General features: G+C 46.9%; 1 protein-coding gene and 1 non-coding gene across 2 annotated transcripts; both read left to right on the top strand.

The window, feature by feature from the left end:
- The first annotated feature begins 1,349 nt into the window (after positions 1 to 1,349).
- On the top strand, positions 1,350 to 3,892 carry LOC131274460 (cationic amino acid transporter 4-like). The gene is made up of 4 exons (XM_058281016.2): positions 1,350 to 2,361; positions 2,635 to 3,263; positions 3,496 to 3,604; positions 3,711 to 3,892. The coding sequence occupies exons 1-4, from the start codon at positions 1,380 to 1,382 to the stop codon at positions 3,890 to 3,892; spliced, it is 1,902 nt and encodes a 633-aa protein (XP_058136999.1). The 5' UTR covers positions 1,350 to 1,379.
- A 16,503-nt stretch (positions 3,893 to 20,395) lies between these two features.
- LOC131274691 (U6 spliceosomal RNA) lies at positions 20,396 to 20,502 on the top strand. Its single transcript, XR_009181980.1, has one exon. It is a non-coding gene; the product is annotated as a U6 spliceosomal RNA (small nuclear RNA).
- The last annotated feature ends 270 nt before the right edge of the window (positions 20,503 to 20,772 follow it).

The raw sequence follows: 20,772 nt of genomic DNA, 5'->3' as shown, positions 1-20,772 counted from the left end.
AAAAAAATGAGGCCCAGGGATTTTAGATGGCTCCTGAGGGTATGGGATACTCCATGTGACTGGTCTGGGAGCAGGGTCAGGGTCCCCCAGAGTTCTCCACGTCTAACTGCAACTCCTTGGTCCTCTGAGGTGGTGCCCCATGCTGGACAGCTGCAGCTTGGCCCAGGAGGCTGCTTTAGCCCTCATCAGAAGGGTGGTGTTTGTAGCTATAAGTTCAGCACATCCAGCATTTGTTAAGTGCTTGGTCGCAGGCACTCCCCTCCCCATCCCTGCCACCCCTGCCCAGGGCCACTCACCAAACCCCCAGTCTCAGCTCATTGAGGCCTGCACACCTCTGACGCACAGGTTCGTGTGTATTCACCGCAGGTGCTGGCTAAGGGGTGAAGTGGGTGGGTAAAGAGGCCCATATTTGCATCTTAACCCTGCCCCCAGCACACCCGGTGACCCTGCAACAGGCTTGGCGCTTCCTGGTGGCCTTCGCAGTCTTTATCTGTGGGCACAGAGCTTCCCAGGAACCCGGCCAGCGCTGGTCTTGATCTTGTAAAGAAGGGTAGGGTGGACCATTTTGGTGCGTGCGTGGGGAGAGAGAATGCGTGGGTGACTGAGGTGAAGGGCAGTATGCAGACATGGGGGTCGGTGTGTGGAGTGCGGGTGCCAGGCAGCAAGGCGGTGTCCGGGGACGTGGCCCCAGGGTGGGGTCTTGGCGGAGGGGAAGATGGGCAGGGGACGGATCTGGGCCCCGGTGAGGGAGCAACCTGGGGCACTGGCAGGGCGGGGTGGATGCTGAGGGGCAACGGCGGCAGCAGGTGGGTCGCAGCCAGTTGTGCGAATAGGGCTGAGACCCGGCAGGGACTGGGGTTGAAGGCCCAGGTGCTTGGGACAGGGACGCGGTGGAACTAGCGGCACAGAGAGGTGTGCCAGGTGTTAGGCTCCGAACCTGGGACTTGGCGCACAATGAAGGGACTGACTGCCTCGTTCGGAGATGAGGTGGTCCTATTCTGGGTTTCCACCTTGCTCTCAGACCCCAGATAAGGAGGGTTTCCCACCTCATGCTCCCTGCGAATGTTCCCACCTCGTCCTCAGTGACACTCGGCTCAATTCTCAGTTCCGGCTGCAACAGATTCGCTGGGGAGAGGAGGCAGGCAGGCAGGACCCCCGTGCTTCCCCTGACCCCCTGCAGCCCCTGCAGTGAGCCCCGAGCCCTCCCCCAGCTCAGCCCTCCAGCAAGTGCATGTGCTGCATCCCCAGGTCAAGGACAGGACTGGGCTGTGGGTGGGCAATCCAGAAGGGACTAAAGACTGCCTGATCCACTTGGCAGCCTGTCATTCCCCTCTGACCCTGGCAGGTGGCTGATCCTGCACTCCTCTCTGCTGCCCACCATGGCCTGGAGACTGCCCAGCGCCGCCAGCCTGGCACACTTCTGCAGGAAGCTGAACCGACTGAAGCCCCTGGAGGAGTCCACCACGGAGACGTCACCAAGTCGCGGCCTGTCCACACTGGACCTGACCCTTCTGGGAGTGGGTGGCATGGTGGGCGTGGGCCTCTATGTGCTGGTGGGCATTGTGGCAAGGCAGATGGCCGGTCCAGCCGTGCTTGTGTCCTACATGGTGGCCGCCGTGGCCGCCCTGCTAGCGGCCCTGTGCTATACAGAGTTTGGAGCCCGCGTACCCGGTCCGGGCTCTGCCTACCTCTTCACATACGTGTCCGTGGGTGAGCTGTGGGCCTTCATCATTGGCTGGAATGTGCTGTTCGAATACCTCATCGGTGGCATCGCCATGGCTCAGGCCTGCAGTGGCTACTTGGACTCCATGTTCAATTACCAAATTCGCTACCTCACTAGGACCCACATAAGCACCTGGCAGGTGCCCTTCCTGGCCCCGTACCCAGACTTCCTGGCCTCTGGCATCATTCTTCTTGCCTCCGCCTTTCTCTCCTACGGAGCCCGCATCTCCTCCTGGCTCATTCACACCTTCACAGTCATCAAACTCTGCGTCATCCTCTTTATTGCCGTCATGGGCTTCTCCCTGGCCAGTCTGGAAAACTGGAGCATGAAGGAGGGCGGCTTTGCGCCCTTTGGCTTCTCAGGCATCATGGCTGGTGCTGCCATCTGCTTCCTTGCCTTCCAGGGCTTCGGCATCATCACCGCCTCTAGCAAGAAAGCCCAGAACCCACAGAAGGCCGTGCCCATGGCCATTGCCATCTCTCTCGGCCTGGTGGCCACAGCCTACACCCTGGTCTCCACCGTGCTTACCCTCATGGTTCCCTGGCACAGCCTCGACCCAGTCTCGGCACTTGCCTTCGCCTTCTACCAGCGGGGCTACAGCTGGGCCGGCCACATCGTGACAGCGGTCTCCTTCTGCGGTGAGGAAGCAGTACCTTGGAGGGCGGGAACTGGGTGGGTTGGTGGGGAGAGAGGCAGCCCCATGTCCTGGGCTTCCCGGGTTGACCCCTGCTGTGTAACTGTCCCAGGAGGGCTCTGATGATTAGAGAATCCCCCACTCCTACTCACCACCTTCCCCAAATTCTCCAACGGACCTGTGACTGACACTGGGTGGGAGGTAACTGAGCACCCACACTCAGCCAGGCTCACACACCCTTGCTGACGGGCCCCTCATTCTTGCTCCTCTGCCACAGCCATCATCATGACCCTGCACAGCATCCTCTTCTTCCTGCCTCACTTGGTCTACACCATGGCGGCTGGCGGGCTCTTCTTCCAGGTGTTTGCCCACGTGCACCCCAGGACCCAGGTCCCTGTGATGAGCACCCTGGTGTGTGGGGTCCTCATGGCCCTCCTGGCGCTGGTGCTGGACTTATATGCACTGGTGCAGATCTTCTTCTTTGGGTCGCTGCTCACCTACACCTTCGTGGCCGCCAGCACCATAAGGCTGCGCTTCCAGAAAGCCTCTCCACCCAGGTCCCTGGGCCCAGCCAGCCGGGACCTTGAGGCCAACTCCTCAGTGCCCCTCCAGCTGGTGAGCGATGAGCATGCCTCAGGTCCCGAGCCCGGACAGTTGCGACAAGCCCTGAGGCCCTACTTGGGCTTCCTGGGGGAGTGCAGCCAAGGAACTGCAGTGGCTTGGGCGCTCAGCCTCCTGGTGGCCTCTGCCATTGCCCTGAATGGTGTGCTCATCTTTGGGGACTCGGTCCTGCACCTCCCACACTGGAGCTACATCCTGCTGGCCCTGCTCAGCGGGGTCACCTTTCTGCTCAGTCTCACTGTCCTTGCGGTCCACCAGCAAGAGCACCTACAGGATACCTTCCAGGTACCACCCCAACCCACCCCCTCTACCCCTTGCCTGTAGTCCAGCTGGCTCCACGGCTAGCTTCTGCCACTGCAGAATGAAGGAGGAGGACTTGGAGGGCTGGGGACACCACTGCGTCTGACCCCCTTTCTTTCTGCATGGGGGTGGGCACATGCCTCCCAAATCTCCCAAGGAGGAAAACAAGGCCCTCAGCCAGCCGATCTTCCCCACAGCTCAGCCGTTGTCCCCTCAGGTACCCCTGGTGCCCCTGACGCCAGCTTTGAGTATCCTACTCAACATCTGCCTCATGCTGAATCTAACCTATCTGCCCTGGCTGTGCTTTTTCGTCTGGCTGCTGATTGGTGAGTTGGGGTGAGGTGGGGCAGGGGAGGTTGGGATGCTGAACATGTGGTGGGAAGAAGGCCAGGCAGGTTGGGCCTGCCTCTCAGACCCCTCCCTCCACCGCAGGACTCACTGTGTACTTCGGCTACGGCATCCGGCACAGCAAGGAGAACCTGCGGGAGCCACGGGAGCAGGCTAGCGTGCACACACGATATGGTGTTGCCCAGTGCAGCCTGGAGGAGATGGTGCAGGCCATGCAGCCACCTGCCCAAGAGCCTGACTGCATGGAACAGCCCATCAGGCCATGAGGCCTCCCGTGGCCTGCCAGTGCCTGTGCCACTTTTGACCAGGGCAGCCTGGGCTGGTGTGGGTCTGGGAGCCTCCGGCCCTCAGGCCCTCAGCCAACAGCACCAAGTCCCAGGGCCTCTGGGATTGGGCCATGGACAGCAGTGGTGATGTGGACTCTTGCCCAGCACCTTCGAAGGGATTGTGACATGCTTGGGCAGGTCTGCCTCTCTGACATCTCATGGTACCATTCAATCCAGATATTCTTCCATCTGGGGGGCTTGGGCCTCCCAAATATAGGCGCCCCAGGCTATGGGGGGGCGGCTGCCCAGACAGGTTCCTAGGCAAGGCCTGGGGCAGCAGTGAATTCCAGATGCACTGGGTGCCTGTCCTCAGGGCTCCCAGGAAGCCTGGTGGGCAGGGTGGGGCTGGGCTGGGGGTTACCAAGAACTCATATAAAAGGTCCCCAAAGTGCTTCAGTGACCACCAACACAGCCCCTCTGCCCTCTCCTCCCCTCCCAGCCCTCCTGTCCCTAGCATGGGCCCCCAGGGAAGGGGCTGATGCTCCTAAGCTGAGCAGGTGCTACTCCCCACCTCCATTCTGCAGACAAGCCCCAAAGCTGGATGAGACCTGCCCTGGGAGGCCTCTTGCTACCTTGCCTGGGCTCAGGCTGCACAGACCCCAGGGAAGGAGAGTTTATAGGTGGAGTCCACAACAGCCAGTGAGCGGCACCTGTAGGAGACAGTGATGGAGGTGGCACCTGTGGGAGATGGTGACAGAGGCTGGGAGAATAGCCTGCCACCAGCAACCAGAGATGTGGGTGCCCCAGGCTTTTCCTGTCTCCATGGTTTCATAGCAAGTCTCTGTATGGAAACAGATGGCTCTGGGTTCCCACATCAGGGAGCACCTGCCAAGATTAGAGTAGGGAGGGTGGGACGGTGGCAGGGGGGAGGGAAAGAGAGTCTTCCTGGGGGTGTGAGGGTGCTGGTCTTTTGTCCCTGAGGTCTCCCACCCTACCAGATCCCTGACCCAGGAGGCACAGCTCCAGGACTCAGAGTCCTGACCCCTGGTATCACCACCTGGCTGGGGGTGGAAACAGAGCTGGGCCCATCTAAGGCCTCTGGGCAGCCTGCTGTGGGGTTCAGAAAATCACCTGGGTCCACACGGGGTGAGCTGTCACACTCGGGGCCTTTGCCTACAGATAAGGACAGCAGATCAGGCTCTGGCCTCTGTCCTCCCAGGGAGCACAGCAGCCTGGCACAGCGGCCTCAGCACCCAGCTGGCCTGCAGCTTACCTCCTTGTACTTGTTCCTCCAGGAGAAATGGGCTTCTCCATCCACATATAGCACCAGGAGGTCACAGAGGAAGGTGACCTTGGGAGAGGCAGGGCAGACCCACGTCTAGCTCCCCAACCCAACCTGCACCCCAAGATGCCACCTGCAAGCACAGGGTGCTTATGCATGCAGGCACCACAGCCACAGCCACGGGGAGCAGGTGGCGGCCTCTTACCCCACCCAGCCAAGCTGCTCCAGTGTCCAGAGTGAGGGTCATGGGAATGAGCCCGAACCTCCCTGCCTGAGAGAGAGAGAAATACGGCTAAGCCAGCCTCAGGTCATACCTGTGGCCCCATGCCTTTAGCCCTGTCTCCCCCACTGGCCCCTCTGGCCCCTACCCGCCCAGTGACCAGGATGTCGAAGGAGCCTGGGGACAGCAGGAGCCCCGAGAAGGGGCCAAGGAAAGCTTTAGAAGAAATGACCTCTGAGCTGACACTGAAGATTGTGAAGTTCAGCAAGTGATAGAGCTGGGGCGGGATGAAGGAGGAGTATATGCAAAGGCTGAATGAAAAACAGGAGAGAGAACTGGGAGCCATGGAAGAGTGGTGAGCAGGGGTGTGCAGAGTGGGGTATGACCCCTGCCTCATTGTTTGCGCTCATTGTCTGCTCTCTGTGTCTGTTTGTTGTGCACTTGTCTCTTTTTAGGAGGCACCAGAAATGGAACCCTGGATCGTGCATGTGGGAGGGAGGCACCCAATCACTTGGGACACCTCTGCTCCCAATTATTGGGTCTCTCAATGTGTTTACACATTGTGTATCTTCGTTGAATTTTCTGGTGAGAGCTTGCTATGCCAGCCTATCATGTCAACTCACTGTCTTGCCTGTCTTCTGTAGGAAGCACCAGAAACTGAACCTGGGACCTCCTATGTGGTAGGCAGGCACCCAACTGCCTGAGTCACATCTGATTCCCTGTTGGGAGATTTTTGAAGACTGAGTCAATCTCTTTAAATGTGATTGGTATGTTATCTTCTTGTATTTCTTGTGATGTCATTGTAGGTAGTCTGTGCATTTCTAGGAATTTGTCCATTTCATCTAGTTTGCCAAGTTCATTGGCATATAATTTCTCATAATATCCTCTTACAATCTTTTTCTTTCTGGGAGGCCAGTTGTAACTTCCCCTCTTTCATTTCTGATTTTGTTTATTTACATCTTCTCTCTTTTTTTTTCTCTGTTGGTCCACCTAGGGGTTTGCCAATTTTATTGATTTCAAAAAACCAGGTTTTGGTTTTATTGATTTTCCCCATTTCTTGTTTCAGAACCATTTATTTCTGCTCTAATTTTTATTACTTTTTTCCTCCTGCTTGCATTGGGAATGGTTTGCTCTTCTTTTCTAGTTTCTCATTGTTTGGTTAGATCTTTGATTTCAGCTTTTTCTTTTTCTTTTTAAATATAGGTCCATAGTGTTATAAATTACCCACTCAGACTTGCCTATGCTGTATCCCATAAGATTTGGTAAGTTCTGCTCTTGTTTTCATTCATCTGAATATATTTTTCATAATTTCACTTATAACTTCTTCACTGACCCACTGATTATTTAGGTGTGTCTTTTGTTCAGCCCCAAACATTTGCAAATTTCCCTCTTTCTTGTCAGATATTTGAGTTTCATTCCATTCTAACATGTGAAGATGCTTTATATAATTTCAGTCTTTTCGTATTTGTTGAGGAATGCCTCATACTAACGTGTAGTCTATCCTGTAGAAAGACCCATGAACACTTGAAAGAATGCATAATCTGCTGAATTTGGGTGCAATTTTGTGTATATGTTGGGTCTAGCTTGTTTATCATATTGTTCAGGTTTTCTGTTTCCTTGTTGATCTTCTTTCTAGGTGTTCTAATGATGTGAGTCGGGTGTTGAAGTCAACAAGGTTTATTATAGGGATGTCTATTTCTCTCTCCATTTTTGCCAGAGTTCACCGGATGTATTTTGGGACATCCCTGATAGGTACATATATGTTTATGGCTGTTATTTCTTCCTGGTGGATTGTCCCTTTTATTAATATGTAATGGTCATGTGTATCTCTGATATATTGAGGCAGCAAGAAGCAGAGTACCTTTGGGGAGTGGGTGGCCAATAAAAACTTCTGCATCCTAAAAAAAAATCCTGTGTCTCATCTGAGGCTTTGATATATCCCTTTGCTTGGGACATTTCTTCAATTTTCATACCATGCTTTGTAATTTTCTGCTGATATCTAGACATCTGGTTAGGATGGTGAGTTTACTCAAATGCTCAATTTCTCTCTTTCATGGGGATTTGGCGGCAGGAGGTTGTGTGTTACTGCTATTCTTTGATTCTTGGTTCAACCTGTTCTGAGTCTTTAGGATTGTCAGTCAGTTGCTCAAATCTGGGCACTGGAGCCAGTATTGGGTTGCAGACCCACTTCCAAGAGCCTTGGGAAGGGACTCTTAAAGGCCACAAAAACCTCACGTATTTATTTACTTTCAATTACCTTATGTGAATTTCTTTGGTCTGCCAAAGATGGCGCTCCTCAACAGCCCTCTCAGCTCAGAGATTGCCTGTGTGTTGGCTGCAACGGGAACTCGATCAACGTGATAGAGAATCCTCCCTGGAGACTAAGTGCCTCATAATTCAAACTTGCTCAAAGGTAGTTCTGCAAACTTGGCTGGCAGCCCCCTCTCTTCCCAGGTAGGAAATAATTCCTTTCCCCTCCGCATCCTCAATAACCAGGCTCAGTCAGGAGAGAGGAAGACTGAGAGGGTTGGATCTCTCTAGCCCATGTCCACTCCCAAGGCAAACAATGGTGTGGTCCCACCCAGCCCGGAAGGACTCCTGGGATAAAGCAGACCAAATCTGCGGAAACTGGAGTATTGATCTGGAGAAAGTGGCCACAGTAGTTGCTGAGGGCAAGGAGAGGGAAGAAGAGATGAGATGTGGGGGCATTTTTGGGACTTGGAGTTGTCCTAAATGATATTGCAGGGATAGATGCTGGACATTATGTATCCTGCCATAACCCACTGAAGAGACTGGAGGAGAGTGTAAACTACAATGTAAGCCATAATCCATGCTGTGCAGCAGTACTCCAAAATGTATTCACCAAATGCAATGAATGTGCCACGATGGTGAAAGAGGTTGTTGACATGGGAGGACCAGGGGGTGGGGGGTGGGATATGTGGGAACCTCATATTTTTTATTGCAAGATTTTTTGTGATCTATGTATCTTTCAAAAAAAAAAAAGATTTAATAAAAAAGAAAAACCAAAACCTGAGTCAGGGAAGCCAACATGGCTCAGTGGTTGAGCACTTACTTTCCATACATGAGGTTCCAGGTTCAATCTCCAGTTCCCATACCTTAACAAAAAAATGCTGAGCCAGTCTTACACTGTGTCCCTCTCCCTCTCCTTTCCTAGAGAGGTGGATCCCTGAGTCCCACTTTGCGGTAGCCACCAGCCCCGGGGCCTGAGAATTCAAAGTGTCTACAGGGTGGTGGAACATGCCACCAGTTGCAACTGAAGCTTTTAACTCAGTTTTGCTATCATGATTCTTTTCCTTTGCCCCTTTTTCTTCAGGGTGGTATCCAGCCTTCCTGTGTTGTCCTAAACCCTACAACATTTTTTCCCAGGCCTTTACTGACTGTCCTCTAGCTTTTTTTCTGGGATAGAAGAGAAGCCAGTATCTTTCTGGTCAGCCATCTTCCTGGAAGTTGGTTCCTCACTGGTTTCTGAAGTGACCAGCTGAGTAGAATCTTCAGCTGGCACTTCTCTTTCTGTTCCTTCATTGCCTTCTGAAGAACGATGTATTTGAGAGCGATCAGGATCTTCTGATTCTTCCTTTACTGTCACGCTTCCATTTCTAGGGAAATTCCAGAATCTTCCATGGATTCAGCTTTCACTTTGATGGGGCCATAACTTCCACACAGAGACAGGACTGACCTTTCAGCATCTGTTATCATCACTGGAACACCTAGGTACTTCTTTGGCTCCAGGAAATGTTTCTTAATGATAAATGAAACCCCTGCTTTGTTCTCCAAAATCCATTGTCTGTTTTTACACTAGTACCATGCTGTTCTGAGCACTGTAGCTTTCTTTCAAGGTCAGGCAGTGAAATTCCTCCACATCACTCTTTTTTTTTTCTTAGAATGCTTTTGGCTACTACGGTGCAGTATTCCTTCCCGAAGAGTTTGGCAATTGTCAGTTCTATGTCTGTAAATTAGGCTGTTGGACTTTTGGTTGGTATTGCATTTAATCTATGAAATCAGTTGGAGTAGGGTTGATATCTGCACAATATTTAGCCTTCCAATCCATGAGCATGGAATGTCTTTCCATTTCTTTAGATCTTCTTTGATTGCTTTCAGCATTGTTTTGTAGTTTTCTAAATACAGATCCTGTACATCTTTGGTGAAACTGATTCCTAGGTATTTGAGCCTTTTTGTTGCTATTGTTAATGGAATTCTTCCCCTGAATTCCACCTCCAATTGTTCAGTATTAATGTATAAAAATATTATTGATTTTTGTGTGGCGATATCATATCCTGCCACTTGTCTGAACTTACCTATTAGAGGGAAAGCTTTCCACCTTTCCCCATTGAGTACCATGTTGGCTGTGGGTTTTTTCAAATATGCCTTTTATCATATGGAGAAATTTTTTCCTATTCCTACCTTTCAGAGTGTTTTCATCAAGAAAGGATGCTGGATTTCACAGAATGCCTTTTCTGCATCAATTGCAATCATGTGGTTTTTCCTTCTTTTTGTTAAAGTGAATGCACTGATTTTTTAAAATGTTCAACCAGCCTTGCATACCATGAATAAATCACACTTGGTGGTGATGTGTAAGTCTTTTCGTGTGCTGTTGGATTCAATTTGCAAGTATTTTTTTGAGAATTTTTTCACCCATGTTCATTAAAGTGATTGGTGTGTAATTTTCTGATAGGGTCTTTATCTGGCTTTGGTATCAGAGTGACCATGGCTTCATGAAGTGGTTTGGGTAATTTTCCCTCAGTTTCAATTTTTTGGAAGTGTCTAAACATGATGGGTGTTAATTCTTCTCAGAACACTTAGTAGAATCCACCTGTGAATTCTTCTGCTCCTAAACATATCTTTTTAGAGAGATTTTTTATGACAGACTAAATCTCTTTCAATGGAATTGGTTTGTTAAGTTCTTATATTTCTTGTAACATCAGTGTTGTTACAAGTTGTGCATTTCTAGGAATTTGTCCATTTCACCTAGGTTGTCTAGTTTGTTGGTATCACCAGTTTCTCATAATATCCTCATATCCTTTTTATTTCTGTGGGGCCATAACTTCCCCCTTTCCTTTCTGGTTGTATTTATTTGCATTTTCTCTCTTTTTTTCTTGGTTAGTCTAGCTAGGGGGTTGTCAATTTTATTGATCTTCTTAAAGAATCAGCTTTTGGTTTTATTGATTTTCTCTATTTTTTTCTCCTCAATTTCATTTATTTCTGCTCTAATCTTTATTATATCATTCGTTCTGCTTTCTTTGGGATTGGTTTGCTTTTCCTTTTCTAGTTTCTCTAGACATTCCATTAATTTTTTGAGTTTAGCTTTCTTCCACTTTAAATGAATCTTTGGGGCTATAAATTTCTATCTCAAGACTGCCTTCGCTGTATCCCTTAAGTTTTGATAAGTTGTGTTCTCATTTTCATTTGTTTCAATATATTTATTGATTTCACTTTCAATTTCTTCTTTGACACACTGATTATTTAGAAGTGAGTTGTTCAGGCTCCATACATTTGCTACTTTACTTTTTCCCTGTTATTGATTTCCAGTTTTATTCCATTATGATCTGAGAAGGTGCCTTGTAGAATTTTAATCTTTTTATATTTATTGAGAGCTACACTGTGACCCAACATGTGGTCTATCCTGGAGAAGATGGGCACTTGAGAAGAATGTATAACCCGCTGAGTTTGTGTGCAACATTCTGTATATGTCTTTTAAGTCTAACTCATTTATCATATTATTCAAGCTCTCTGCTTCCTTGCTGATTTTCCATCTAGTTGTTCAAATTCTAACTGTTTTGAAATCTCCAACCATTATTGTAGAGATATCTATTTTTCCCTTCAGTTTTGCCACAGTTTGTCTCATGTATTTTGGGGCACCACGTTTAGTTTCATAGGTATTTATGACTGCTATATCTTCATGGTGGATTGTCCCTTCTATTAATATAGAATAACCTTCTGTATCTCATAAGTTTTTTGCATTTAAAGTCTGTTTTGTCCAATATTAGTATAGCTATTCTTGCTCATTTTCAGTTACTATTTTCATGGGAATCTTTTTCCAACCTTTCACTTTCAGCTGTTTTTTTATCCCTGGGTCTAAGATGAGTCTTCTGTAAGCAGCATATGGATAGCTCATGTTTTTTTTTTATCCATTTGGTCAGCATATATCATTTGATTGGGGAGTTTAATACATTCACATTCAAAGATATTACTGTAAATATAGTATTTACTTCCTCCATTTTCTTCTTTGGCTTTCATGTAATACCTTAGTTTTGCCTGTCTTTTTACACTTTCAGTTATTCTTTCTGCTACCCTTTCATCTATACTCTTTTCCAGGCCTCTCTCTCCTTTGATTTTCTTTCAGGTTCTAAGGCTTCCTTTAGCATTTCCTGCAAAGGTGGGTTGTTTTTAATGAACTCTCTCAGTTTATGTTTGTTTGTATTTATACTCATCTTGATATTTGATGGACAATTTTGCTGGATAGAGAATTCTTGGCTGGCAGTTTTTCTCTTCCAGTATCCTAATTATAACATACAACTGTCTTCTCATCTCCTCTGTTTCTGATGAGAAATCCATGCTAAGTCACACTGGACATCCTTTCTATGTGATGGTTTGTTTCTCCCTTGCTGCTCTTCAGAATTTTCTCTTTATCTTTGACATTGGACATTCTGGGTAGTGTGTGTCTTGGAATAGGTCTATTCGGATTTATTCTGATTGCGGTATGGTGTGCTTTTTGGAAATGTAAGTACATTTCCTTTGTGAGAGTGGGAAAATTTTCAGTCATTATTTCCACAAATACCCTTTCCACCCCTTTTTTCTTCTCTTCCTCTTCTGGAACTCACGTGACATGTATGTTATTGCAATTCAAGTTGTCATTCAAGTCCCTGAGCCCCTGCTCAATTTTTCCATTTTTTGTTCTCTTCAGTTTCAATTGTTCTGTCTTCAGTATCACTTATTCTTTCTTCTATCACTTCAAGTCTGCTGTTACATGCCTCAATGTGTTTTTTTAAAATCTCACCTATTGTGTCTTTCATTCCCATGAGTTCCGTGTCTTCTCTATTCAAGATTTCAAATTTTTCCTTGTGCTCCCTCAATGTCTTTTTTTTTTTAATTCCCCCCCTCCCCCAGTTGTCTGTTCTCTGTGTCTACTGGCTGCGTCTTGTTTCTTTGTCTGCTTCTGTTGTCGTCAGCAGCACGGGAAGTGTGGGCAGTGCCATTCCTGGGCAGGCTGCACTTTCTTTCGCGCTGGGCGGCTCTCCTTATGGGTGCACTCCATGTGCGTGGGGCTCCCCTACGCGGGCAGGACACTGTGTGGCAGGGCACTCCTTGTGCACATCAGCACCACGCATGGGCCAGCTCCACATGGGTCAAGGAGGCCCGGGGTTTGAACTGCAGACCTCCCATGTGGTAGACAGACACCCTAACCACTGGGCCAAGTCCATTTCCCCTCAGTGTTGTCTTGATGCAATTTATCTCTTTAGCCATGTTGTCTTTCAATTCATTAATGTGGTTTTGCAAATTTCCATGCTGTTGTTAATTAGTTCACTCAAATCATGCATCTTTTTTGGTACTTTGAATGTATTCTTTTTGATAGGCCGTGTCTTCCCTTTTCTTAGTGTGGCTCATAGTTTTTTTACTGATGTCTAGGCTTCTGATTAGGATGGTAGTTTAGTCAGATGCTCAGTTTCTTTCTCTTTTGAGGGGTTTCGTGGTGGGAGGCTGTGTGTTACTGCTGCTCTTTGATTCTTGGTTCAACCTGGATCGTTAGGATTGTCCCTATTAGCTGCTCAAAACTGGGCTCTTGACCCAGGAATGGGATGCAGACCTGCTTCCTAGATTTTTATGTCCACTTCCTTGCTCTTCCAGGAGATGGCATACTTTAGCAGTCCTCTCAGATCAGGACCTTCTGGGACTATGTCAGCTGCAACACTGACAGGATTGTCCTGTTAGAAGTTTCTGCCTGGAGGCTAAGAGACTTGAAATTCACACCTTCTCAGAGACAGTCCTTCAGCCTTCACTGTTAGCCCCCTCCCTTTCCCCAGGTAGGAAATAATTCCACTCCCCTCTGCATCCTCAACAATCAGTCCTGGTTGGTAGAGAAGGAGATTGGGAGAGTCGTATCTCTTTAGCCCACTCCTGCTCCTAAGGCAGACAATGGCATGGACCACCCAGCCTGGAAGGGCTCATGGGACAAAGCTGACCAAGTGTGTGGTCAGAAGCTGAGTCAGCCTTAGGCTGTGTCCCTCTCTCTCCCCTTTCCTGGGGAGGTGCGTCCTCAACAATCAGTCCTGGCTAGAAGAGAGGAGATTGCCAGGGTAGGATCACTCCAGTCCTGTGCTGTCTCCCAGGGCAGACAACGGCATGTTCCCATCTAGCCTGGAAGGGCTGGTGGGACACAACAGACCCAGTCTGTAGATCAGAAACTGAGTCAGCCTTTGGATGTGTCCCTCTGTCTTCCCTTTTCTGGGGCAATGGATCACTGGAGCCCCCTTTGTAGCCGGCTCAGAGGCCTAGGAATTCTAGAGTGTCTTTAGTGTGGGGAAGGGTGCTGGCAGTAGCAGCTGCTGGTTTCAACTCAGTTTTGCCATCATCGCGATTGTCGTCCTTTGTCCCTCTCTCTTCCAAGCAGTGTTGAACCCTTGCCTCGTATCCTAAACCCTAGATATTTTTCCAGCCTGTTTTAACCTGTCCCCTAGCTGTTTTAATGGCAGAGAAGAGAGTTCCGTGTTTCTAATCTACAATCTTCTTAGAAGTCCCACTATTTCTTCAAATATTGTCTCTACCCCTTTCTCTTTCTTCGAGAAGGGTCCCCACGATGAGTATATTGGGTCTCTTAATGGTGTTCAAGAAGACTCTTGGGCTCTGTTCACTTTTCTTCATTCTTTTATCTTTCTGCTTCTCAAACTTAATCATTTACATTTATCTTCAATGTGTCTGACTTTTTTCTGTGAGCTCCAGTGTGCTATTCATCTAGTTTTTTCTGATTTCATTTAGCTCTTGGAGCATATTTAGGACTATTTTCAAAAAGGTTGTGACTGGTATTTCCAAGAGCTGGTTTCCTCATCGGTGATTTCTAATTTTTTTATCCTGGTCCTTTGCACAAGCTATCACTTCCTGTTTATGTTTTGCAATCTTTTTGTTGCAATCTGGCAATTTTATATTTTAAGGTGCTAACTCTGGAATCTAGAGACTAAAGCATCTATTCCTTATATTTGTGTTCAGGTAGTGTGATGACAGAGATTTTCTCGATCACCAAGAGTTAACAAAAACAACAACAACCAAAAAAAAAACTTTTCCAGTCTTTCCAGATTGGCGTGTGTGAGTGCTGTTCTTCAGAGCCTGACTGTTCTGAGTATAAAGAATAGCCTAAAGCAAAAGTGTACAGTCCTCCCCAGGCTTTTCTGCAGCTGTCTCTTATCCTGGGCATACAAATGCAACCCTAGGAATTTTTCCATTTACATGGAGATGAATATCCTCATTCTGCTAGGAAACAAGTGTTTCCTCATGGTCTCAGGTGCTACACCGTATGTCCCATGATCTGTAGTCCTTTGCACCAGGTGACTGCAAACAGACTCTTCTCCTATAGTGTTCTATGGGGGTGCTCTGTGAGTCACCTCTACGTACAGGACAATATCTGGGATGGTAAGCCTACAATGAGTGTCCAGGTTCACCCTTCATGCTGTCTCCAGGCACAATGGAATGGACACGCATGCACCCTAGGATATGCACAGAGGTCATGCTCTTGCCTCCAGAACTGGAACCAGAGCCCTGATTAGAAATATGGGCTGGCTCCTTGCAGAGCTGGTTAGGGGATGAGGGAAGGGCCAGCAAGGATGCCATGAAACCCTACCAGTTTTACATTTTTCTCAGTTGGGTGCTCATTGTAACCCTTCACAATTTTCCAGGGTTTTGAAAAAGATGTTTCTTTCAGTTCTTCCTTGATTAAAGCTTCTGTAGAGGTACAGAGCCCTGCCTAGAGTGTCTTGTTCCACCATCCACCTTGTGGGGACAAGTCAAAGGGGAGGCAGAGGAAGATGTTCAGACATGGGGGCTAGAGTGTGCAGAGAGACAACCAGCACCTAGTACCTGTGGGGAAGGGGCTCTTCAAAGGGGATCACAGGTGCCCAAGGAGAGAGAGCTCTTAGAGAAGGCCAAGTGTACCCCAAAGGGCCCAGTAATTGGTAGTCTCAGCTGAGATAGTGTGATGGAGAGGCAGAAGTGAGATCCCCTATGTGTGAGTCACAGTCCTTTTGGCAGTGAGGGGAAACAGGGCCCTATGGCCTTGTGGGCTGTAAGCTGCCCATGCCAGTAGCACATGTGTGTAGACCTGGAACTGAAAGGCTCTCTAGAGATGGCCTGCAGGGAGGGGGTACTAGGTTACCATCCTGGGGAGCTCTGCCACATTCCCCAATGGAACAGTAGCAATCCCCAAAGTGCAAGGGCAGTGACCAGTGAAGAAGGATGTCCCAGTGATGGACTTCTGATACTGATGACTATGCTTATGAGCCTGTTGTGCTTGAAATTTCAACTTCACTTAGTGTTGCAAGGTGTCTAAGAGTTACCTCCTGAGAGCCTATCTGTTGCTCAAATGTGGCCACTCTCTGAGCTGAACTCAGCATATATATACATTACCATCCCCCAGCATGGAACATGATTCCCAAGGATGAGCATACCTGGCAGCAAGGGATTACTCTGTAGCAGTTTGATATGGTTATGAATTCCAAAAACAGATATTGGATTATGTTTGTAATCTGATCTGTACCTGGGCATGACTGAGTTATGATTAAGCATTGAGTCCCACCCCTTGGTGGGTGGGGATTCACAGTAAAAGCCATAGCAAAGAACAGAGTTGAGGGATTCTGATGTTGAATTTTTGATGTTGGAGTTTGATGCTGAAAACTTAAGCTGGAGCCCCAGGAAGTAAGCTCACAGAGGAAAGAGAAGCTAGCCCCAGGAAGAAAGGATCATGAGCCCAGAGAGAAGCAAGACCTTCTAAGGGAGGAATCCAGAAAGCCTGAGCCCTCACAGCTGTCAGCAACCATCTTGCCCCAACAAGTGGAAATAGACTTTGGAGGGGGAAGTTACTCATGCTTTATGGTCTGGTATCTGTAGGCTCCTACCAGAAATAAATACCCTTTATTAAAACCAACCAATTTCTGGTATTTGGCATCAGCACCCCTTTGGCTGACTAATACAACCACCAAGCACTGGGTAGTGATGCAACTGGAAAAAGACCTTGTCTTGCAGGAAAATCCCATCCACCAGTCATGTGGGTTCAAAGGCCCCTCTCAATTGAGAGGTGGAGTAGGCATTGCCATCCCAGGGTCCTCAAGATGGGGGAATAAAATATGGACTACAGTGCACTTACTGGTATTCAACTATAGAATTATTGTGACTCTACCAGTGGAATAAATTATATCATTCATGTGGAGACAGTGGCCAGTGGAGTTGCTGAAGGCAGGGAGAGAGAAAAAGAGGTGTGATATGGGGACATTTTGGAGACTTGAAGTTGTCCTGAATGATATTGCAGGGACAGATGTAAGGCATTATATGTCCTGCCATAACCCACTGAATAGACTGAGAGAGATTGCAAACTACAATGTAAACTATAATCCACACTGTGTAGCAGTGCTCCAAATTGTATTCATCAAATGCAATGAATGTACCACAGCAATGAAAGAAATTGTTGATGTGGGGAAAATGGGGGATGTGAGGAATGAGGCATATGGGAATCTCCTATTTTTTTTAATGTAACGATTTCTGTTATCTATGTGTATCTATATGTATCTTTTAAAAATAAAAAAATATATATTAAAATAAAACCTGCTCCTGAGGGCCCTAGGAACATCTGGACAGCATAGGCAGACCACAGGGCCTCATGAAACCAGCACACCCTCAGCACGTTCTACCTGGGGATATATGAAAAGGTATTTCCCCAAAAGAACATAGTTATCCTCATCTATAAATCCCCTAACTATGATAGTTCTCCTTTTATGAAACTATAACTTTCATTTTAATTGTTTAGAATATTTCTCAGAGACTTAAAGTCTTTTGTACTGTTCCTCTGCTGGCAGAGTCTGAAAGCCAGCAGATACATGGCCAGTCCCTACTCTCCACTTCTTCCAGCCTACAATGGACAGTGAACACAATGATGATGGACCAGCCATAGCCCAAAAGGAAGGAGTATCTTCAACTGCAAAACAGTTCCTCTGCCCCATAACATCTACATCTCTTCTCAGACTGAAATAGTCACAATGGACAGCAAAAGACTGAGGAAAGAACAAAAATAAGGAAAGAGTGTAACAACTGACTAAAGCAGATTTATTGTTACTGTAATTGGTATCTTCTTAACTAACATGTAACTCTGATATAAAAATAAATTCATACAGGAGAACATATAGCTCAGTAGTTGAGCATAAACAAGGTCCTATGTACAATGTCCTATGTACAAGGTCCCGGGTTCCTATGTACAAGGTCTGGGTTCTAATCCCCAGTCCCTCCAAGCAAACAAAAATAAATAAAAATAAAACAAAATAAAATATACTCTCCCTCAAGGAGAGCAGCCCAGCATGAAAAAGGCGCAGCCTGTGCAGGAGTGGCGCTGCACACACAGAGAGTAGATGCAGCAAGATGACGCAACAAAAAGAGACACCGAATCCCGGTGCTGCAGACAAGAATACAAGCAGCAAAGAAGAACACACAGCAAATGGACACAGAGAGCAAACAACTGGGGGAGGGGAAGGGAAGGAGAGAGAAATAAAAAATAAATCTTTAAAATAATAATAATAATAAATTACCACACAAGACAGAGAATAAAAATAAAATAAAAAGACAGGGTTAATGAATGGCAAATCATTTTGTTTTGATCATTTCTTAAGTTTAAGAAATAAAGTAATTTAAAAACAGAATGACAAGATGACAACCATTCAGAACCATCTGAAATGGCAGGCTCTGCCTTGTTGGTGTCTCCAGGTTTTCCCCTAATGGGCACAGGGACTTAACAACAGAAAACATATCTGAAGCTTCCATTGTAGTCTTTTATAGAATTAGAGTCATTTGCACTCTGCTGTCATGTCAAGAGTAGTGGCAGATTCTACTGGCACATGTGAGCTTCTTAAAAGATGAGTTTCTTTGGACAATGAAAATTTATGTTAATAGCAACTTAATTCTTTTTAGTAATTCACCAGATATTACTGCTAAGGAGACAGAGAAAGAAAAGGCCTTCTGGAAAGCTTGCTTATTTCTTGTAAGATTTCTGGCACTGTGGGTTAAAGGAAGTGGAATATGAGTTTGGGGAAGTTAAATGGAACAGCCTTCTGTGTTTATCTCTCTACTTAACTTCATAAAAAATAGTCTAGGGAAAAGGATGTGGCTCAAGTGATTGAGTCCTCATATACCATACGGGAGGCCCCATGTTCGATTCCAGTGGCCTCCTGGTGAAGGCAAACTGGCCCATGCCACAGAAAGCTGATGGCCCACACCAAAGGCAGCTGGCACAGCAAGATGATGAAATAAAGGGGAAGAAGTACACACAGGAAAATGCACAGCAAATGGACACGGAGCAGACAGCAAGTGCAAATGGCAAGGGGGGAGTGGAAAAAACAAAAGTCTAGAGTTTACAGGGGAAAAAAAACAAAGTGTGTCACCATGAGGAAATTATCAGTCACTTCTCAGGTACAAACCTACCTGCCCAGGGTCTAGAAGTTCCAATGCAATGCTGACAGGATTCAGGAATCCAGGGCTCCAGAGCTGGAAACCACAGGAATGGCTCCACGAGGAGTCATGTGACAGTTCACACAAATCCATGTTGGTAGGACAAGGATTAGGATGCTAATCAAGAGAGAAATAAATTTGGCATTTTCTTCACTAGATTGTGATGGTTTTTCTTTGAATCAAAAACTGTACAGGATGTTGTAGCAGTTTGATATTATTTATGTACTACAGAAATAGATATGGATTGTGTTTGTAAACTGGTCTGCTCTGGGCATATAGGATTGTATTAGATTCAGAGGTTTCCCTTTATACTTTATTGAATCAAGATTGGGGCTTTTTTTTTTTTTTTTTTTTGACTTCATTAGGGTGACTCAGTTTGATATCCCACCCCCAGCTGCTTTCTTAACTATACAAAGGGATGCTCAATCAAAGACAGGGAAGTAAATACACAGAGAAGGAGAACACAGAGAGTTTTGTTTTGGATGCTGGAGCCTGGGGAGAGAGCCGAATAGTTCATCTGGTAGTTTGCAGCTGAAGAGACCAGAGCTCTGAACAGCTATGAAAGCCCAGAAAGAAACAAGACCTGGGGAGTGAGATGACCTTATGCCAGCCTGTAGCTGAGATCAAAAGAAGCTGGGACCATGGATCCTAAGGAGGAAGAGGAAGGCTGAACCCTAGCAGAGACCAGAGCCATCTTGCTCCAACACGTGGCAACAGACTCTGGTGAGGGAAGTAACTTACTCTTTATGGCCCCTGACTGTAAGATTTAACCCCAAATAAATACCCTTTATAAAAGCCAACATGGGAAGTGGATGTGGCTCAGGCAACTTGCTCCCACCTACCACATGGGAGGTCACTGGTTCAGATCCCAGTGCCTTCCAAAGAAGACAGCGAGCTGGCTCAATAGGTAGGCACTGGAAGCTGACACAGTAAGAGATCAAGAAAAAACATAATGAGAGACCCAACAAAGTAGGGAGCAGAGCTTTCCAGTGCCTCCTAAAAGTAGAGAGCGAGCTGACGTGATGGACAAGTGTGGCGAGCTGATGCAACAAGATGACAAGACACACAGGGAGGAAAATCATGAGAGACATGACAAAAGCAGGAAGTGGGAGTGGTGCAAATGAATAGGTACCTCCCTCCCACATCAGAGGTCCCAGGTTCGGCTCCCGGTACCTCCTAAAGAAACAAGGAAGAGAAACAAGCACAGCAAGTGAAAACAACAAGGGGGTGGAGAGAAATAAATGTTAGAAAGAAAAAAAAAGTCAAAAGAAATTATGCAATATGTAATACAGTGCTCACTTTGGCAGCACTTACACTAAAACTGGAGTGATGCAGAGAAGATTAGCATGGCCCCTAAATAAGCATGACATGCAAATTCATGAAGTGTTCATATTTTTTATTTACCACTGAGATTTTTATGATCTTTAACTGTTCTCAAAGCAGCCACGCAGAGCTGAAATAGCATAGTAAAGAAGCAGTGTAAAATAGGAAGCTGGGAGAGAGTAATTTTAATATGCTGATTATCTGGCTCAGACATCTGATTCTCTTTGTTGGATTTGAATACAGATGAAGGAAAACCTTGCTTTGGAATAATCAAGTTGAACCAGTAATATTAAATCATCTAAGACTATCCAGTAAAGGACTCTTGTCCAATGTCATTGATACTTG

Source organism: Dasypus novemcinctus, chromosome 19, assembly GCF_030445035.2.
Source record: "Dasypus novemcinctus isolate mDasNov1 chromosome 19, mDasNov1.1.hap2, whole genome shotgun sequence".
NCBI classification, from domain to species: Eukaryota; Metazoa; Chordata; class Mammalia; order Cingulata; family Dasypodidae; genus Dasypus; species Dasypus novemcinctus.
Note: the sequence above shows the minus strand (reverse complement) of the source record. Positions and strands in the feature narration are given on the sequence as shown.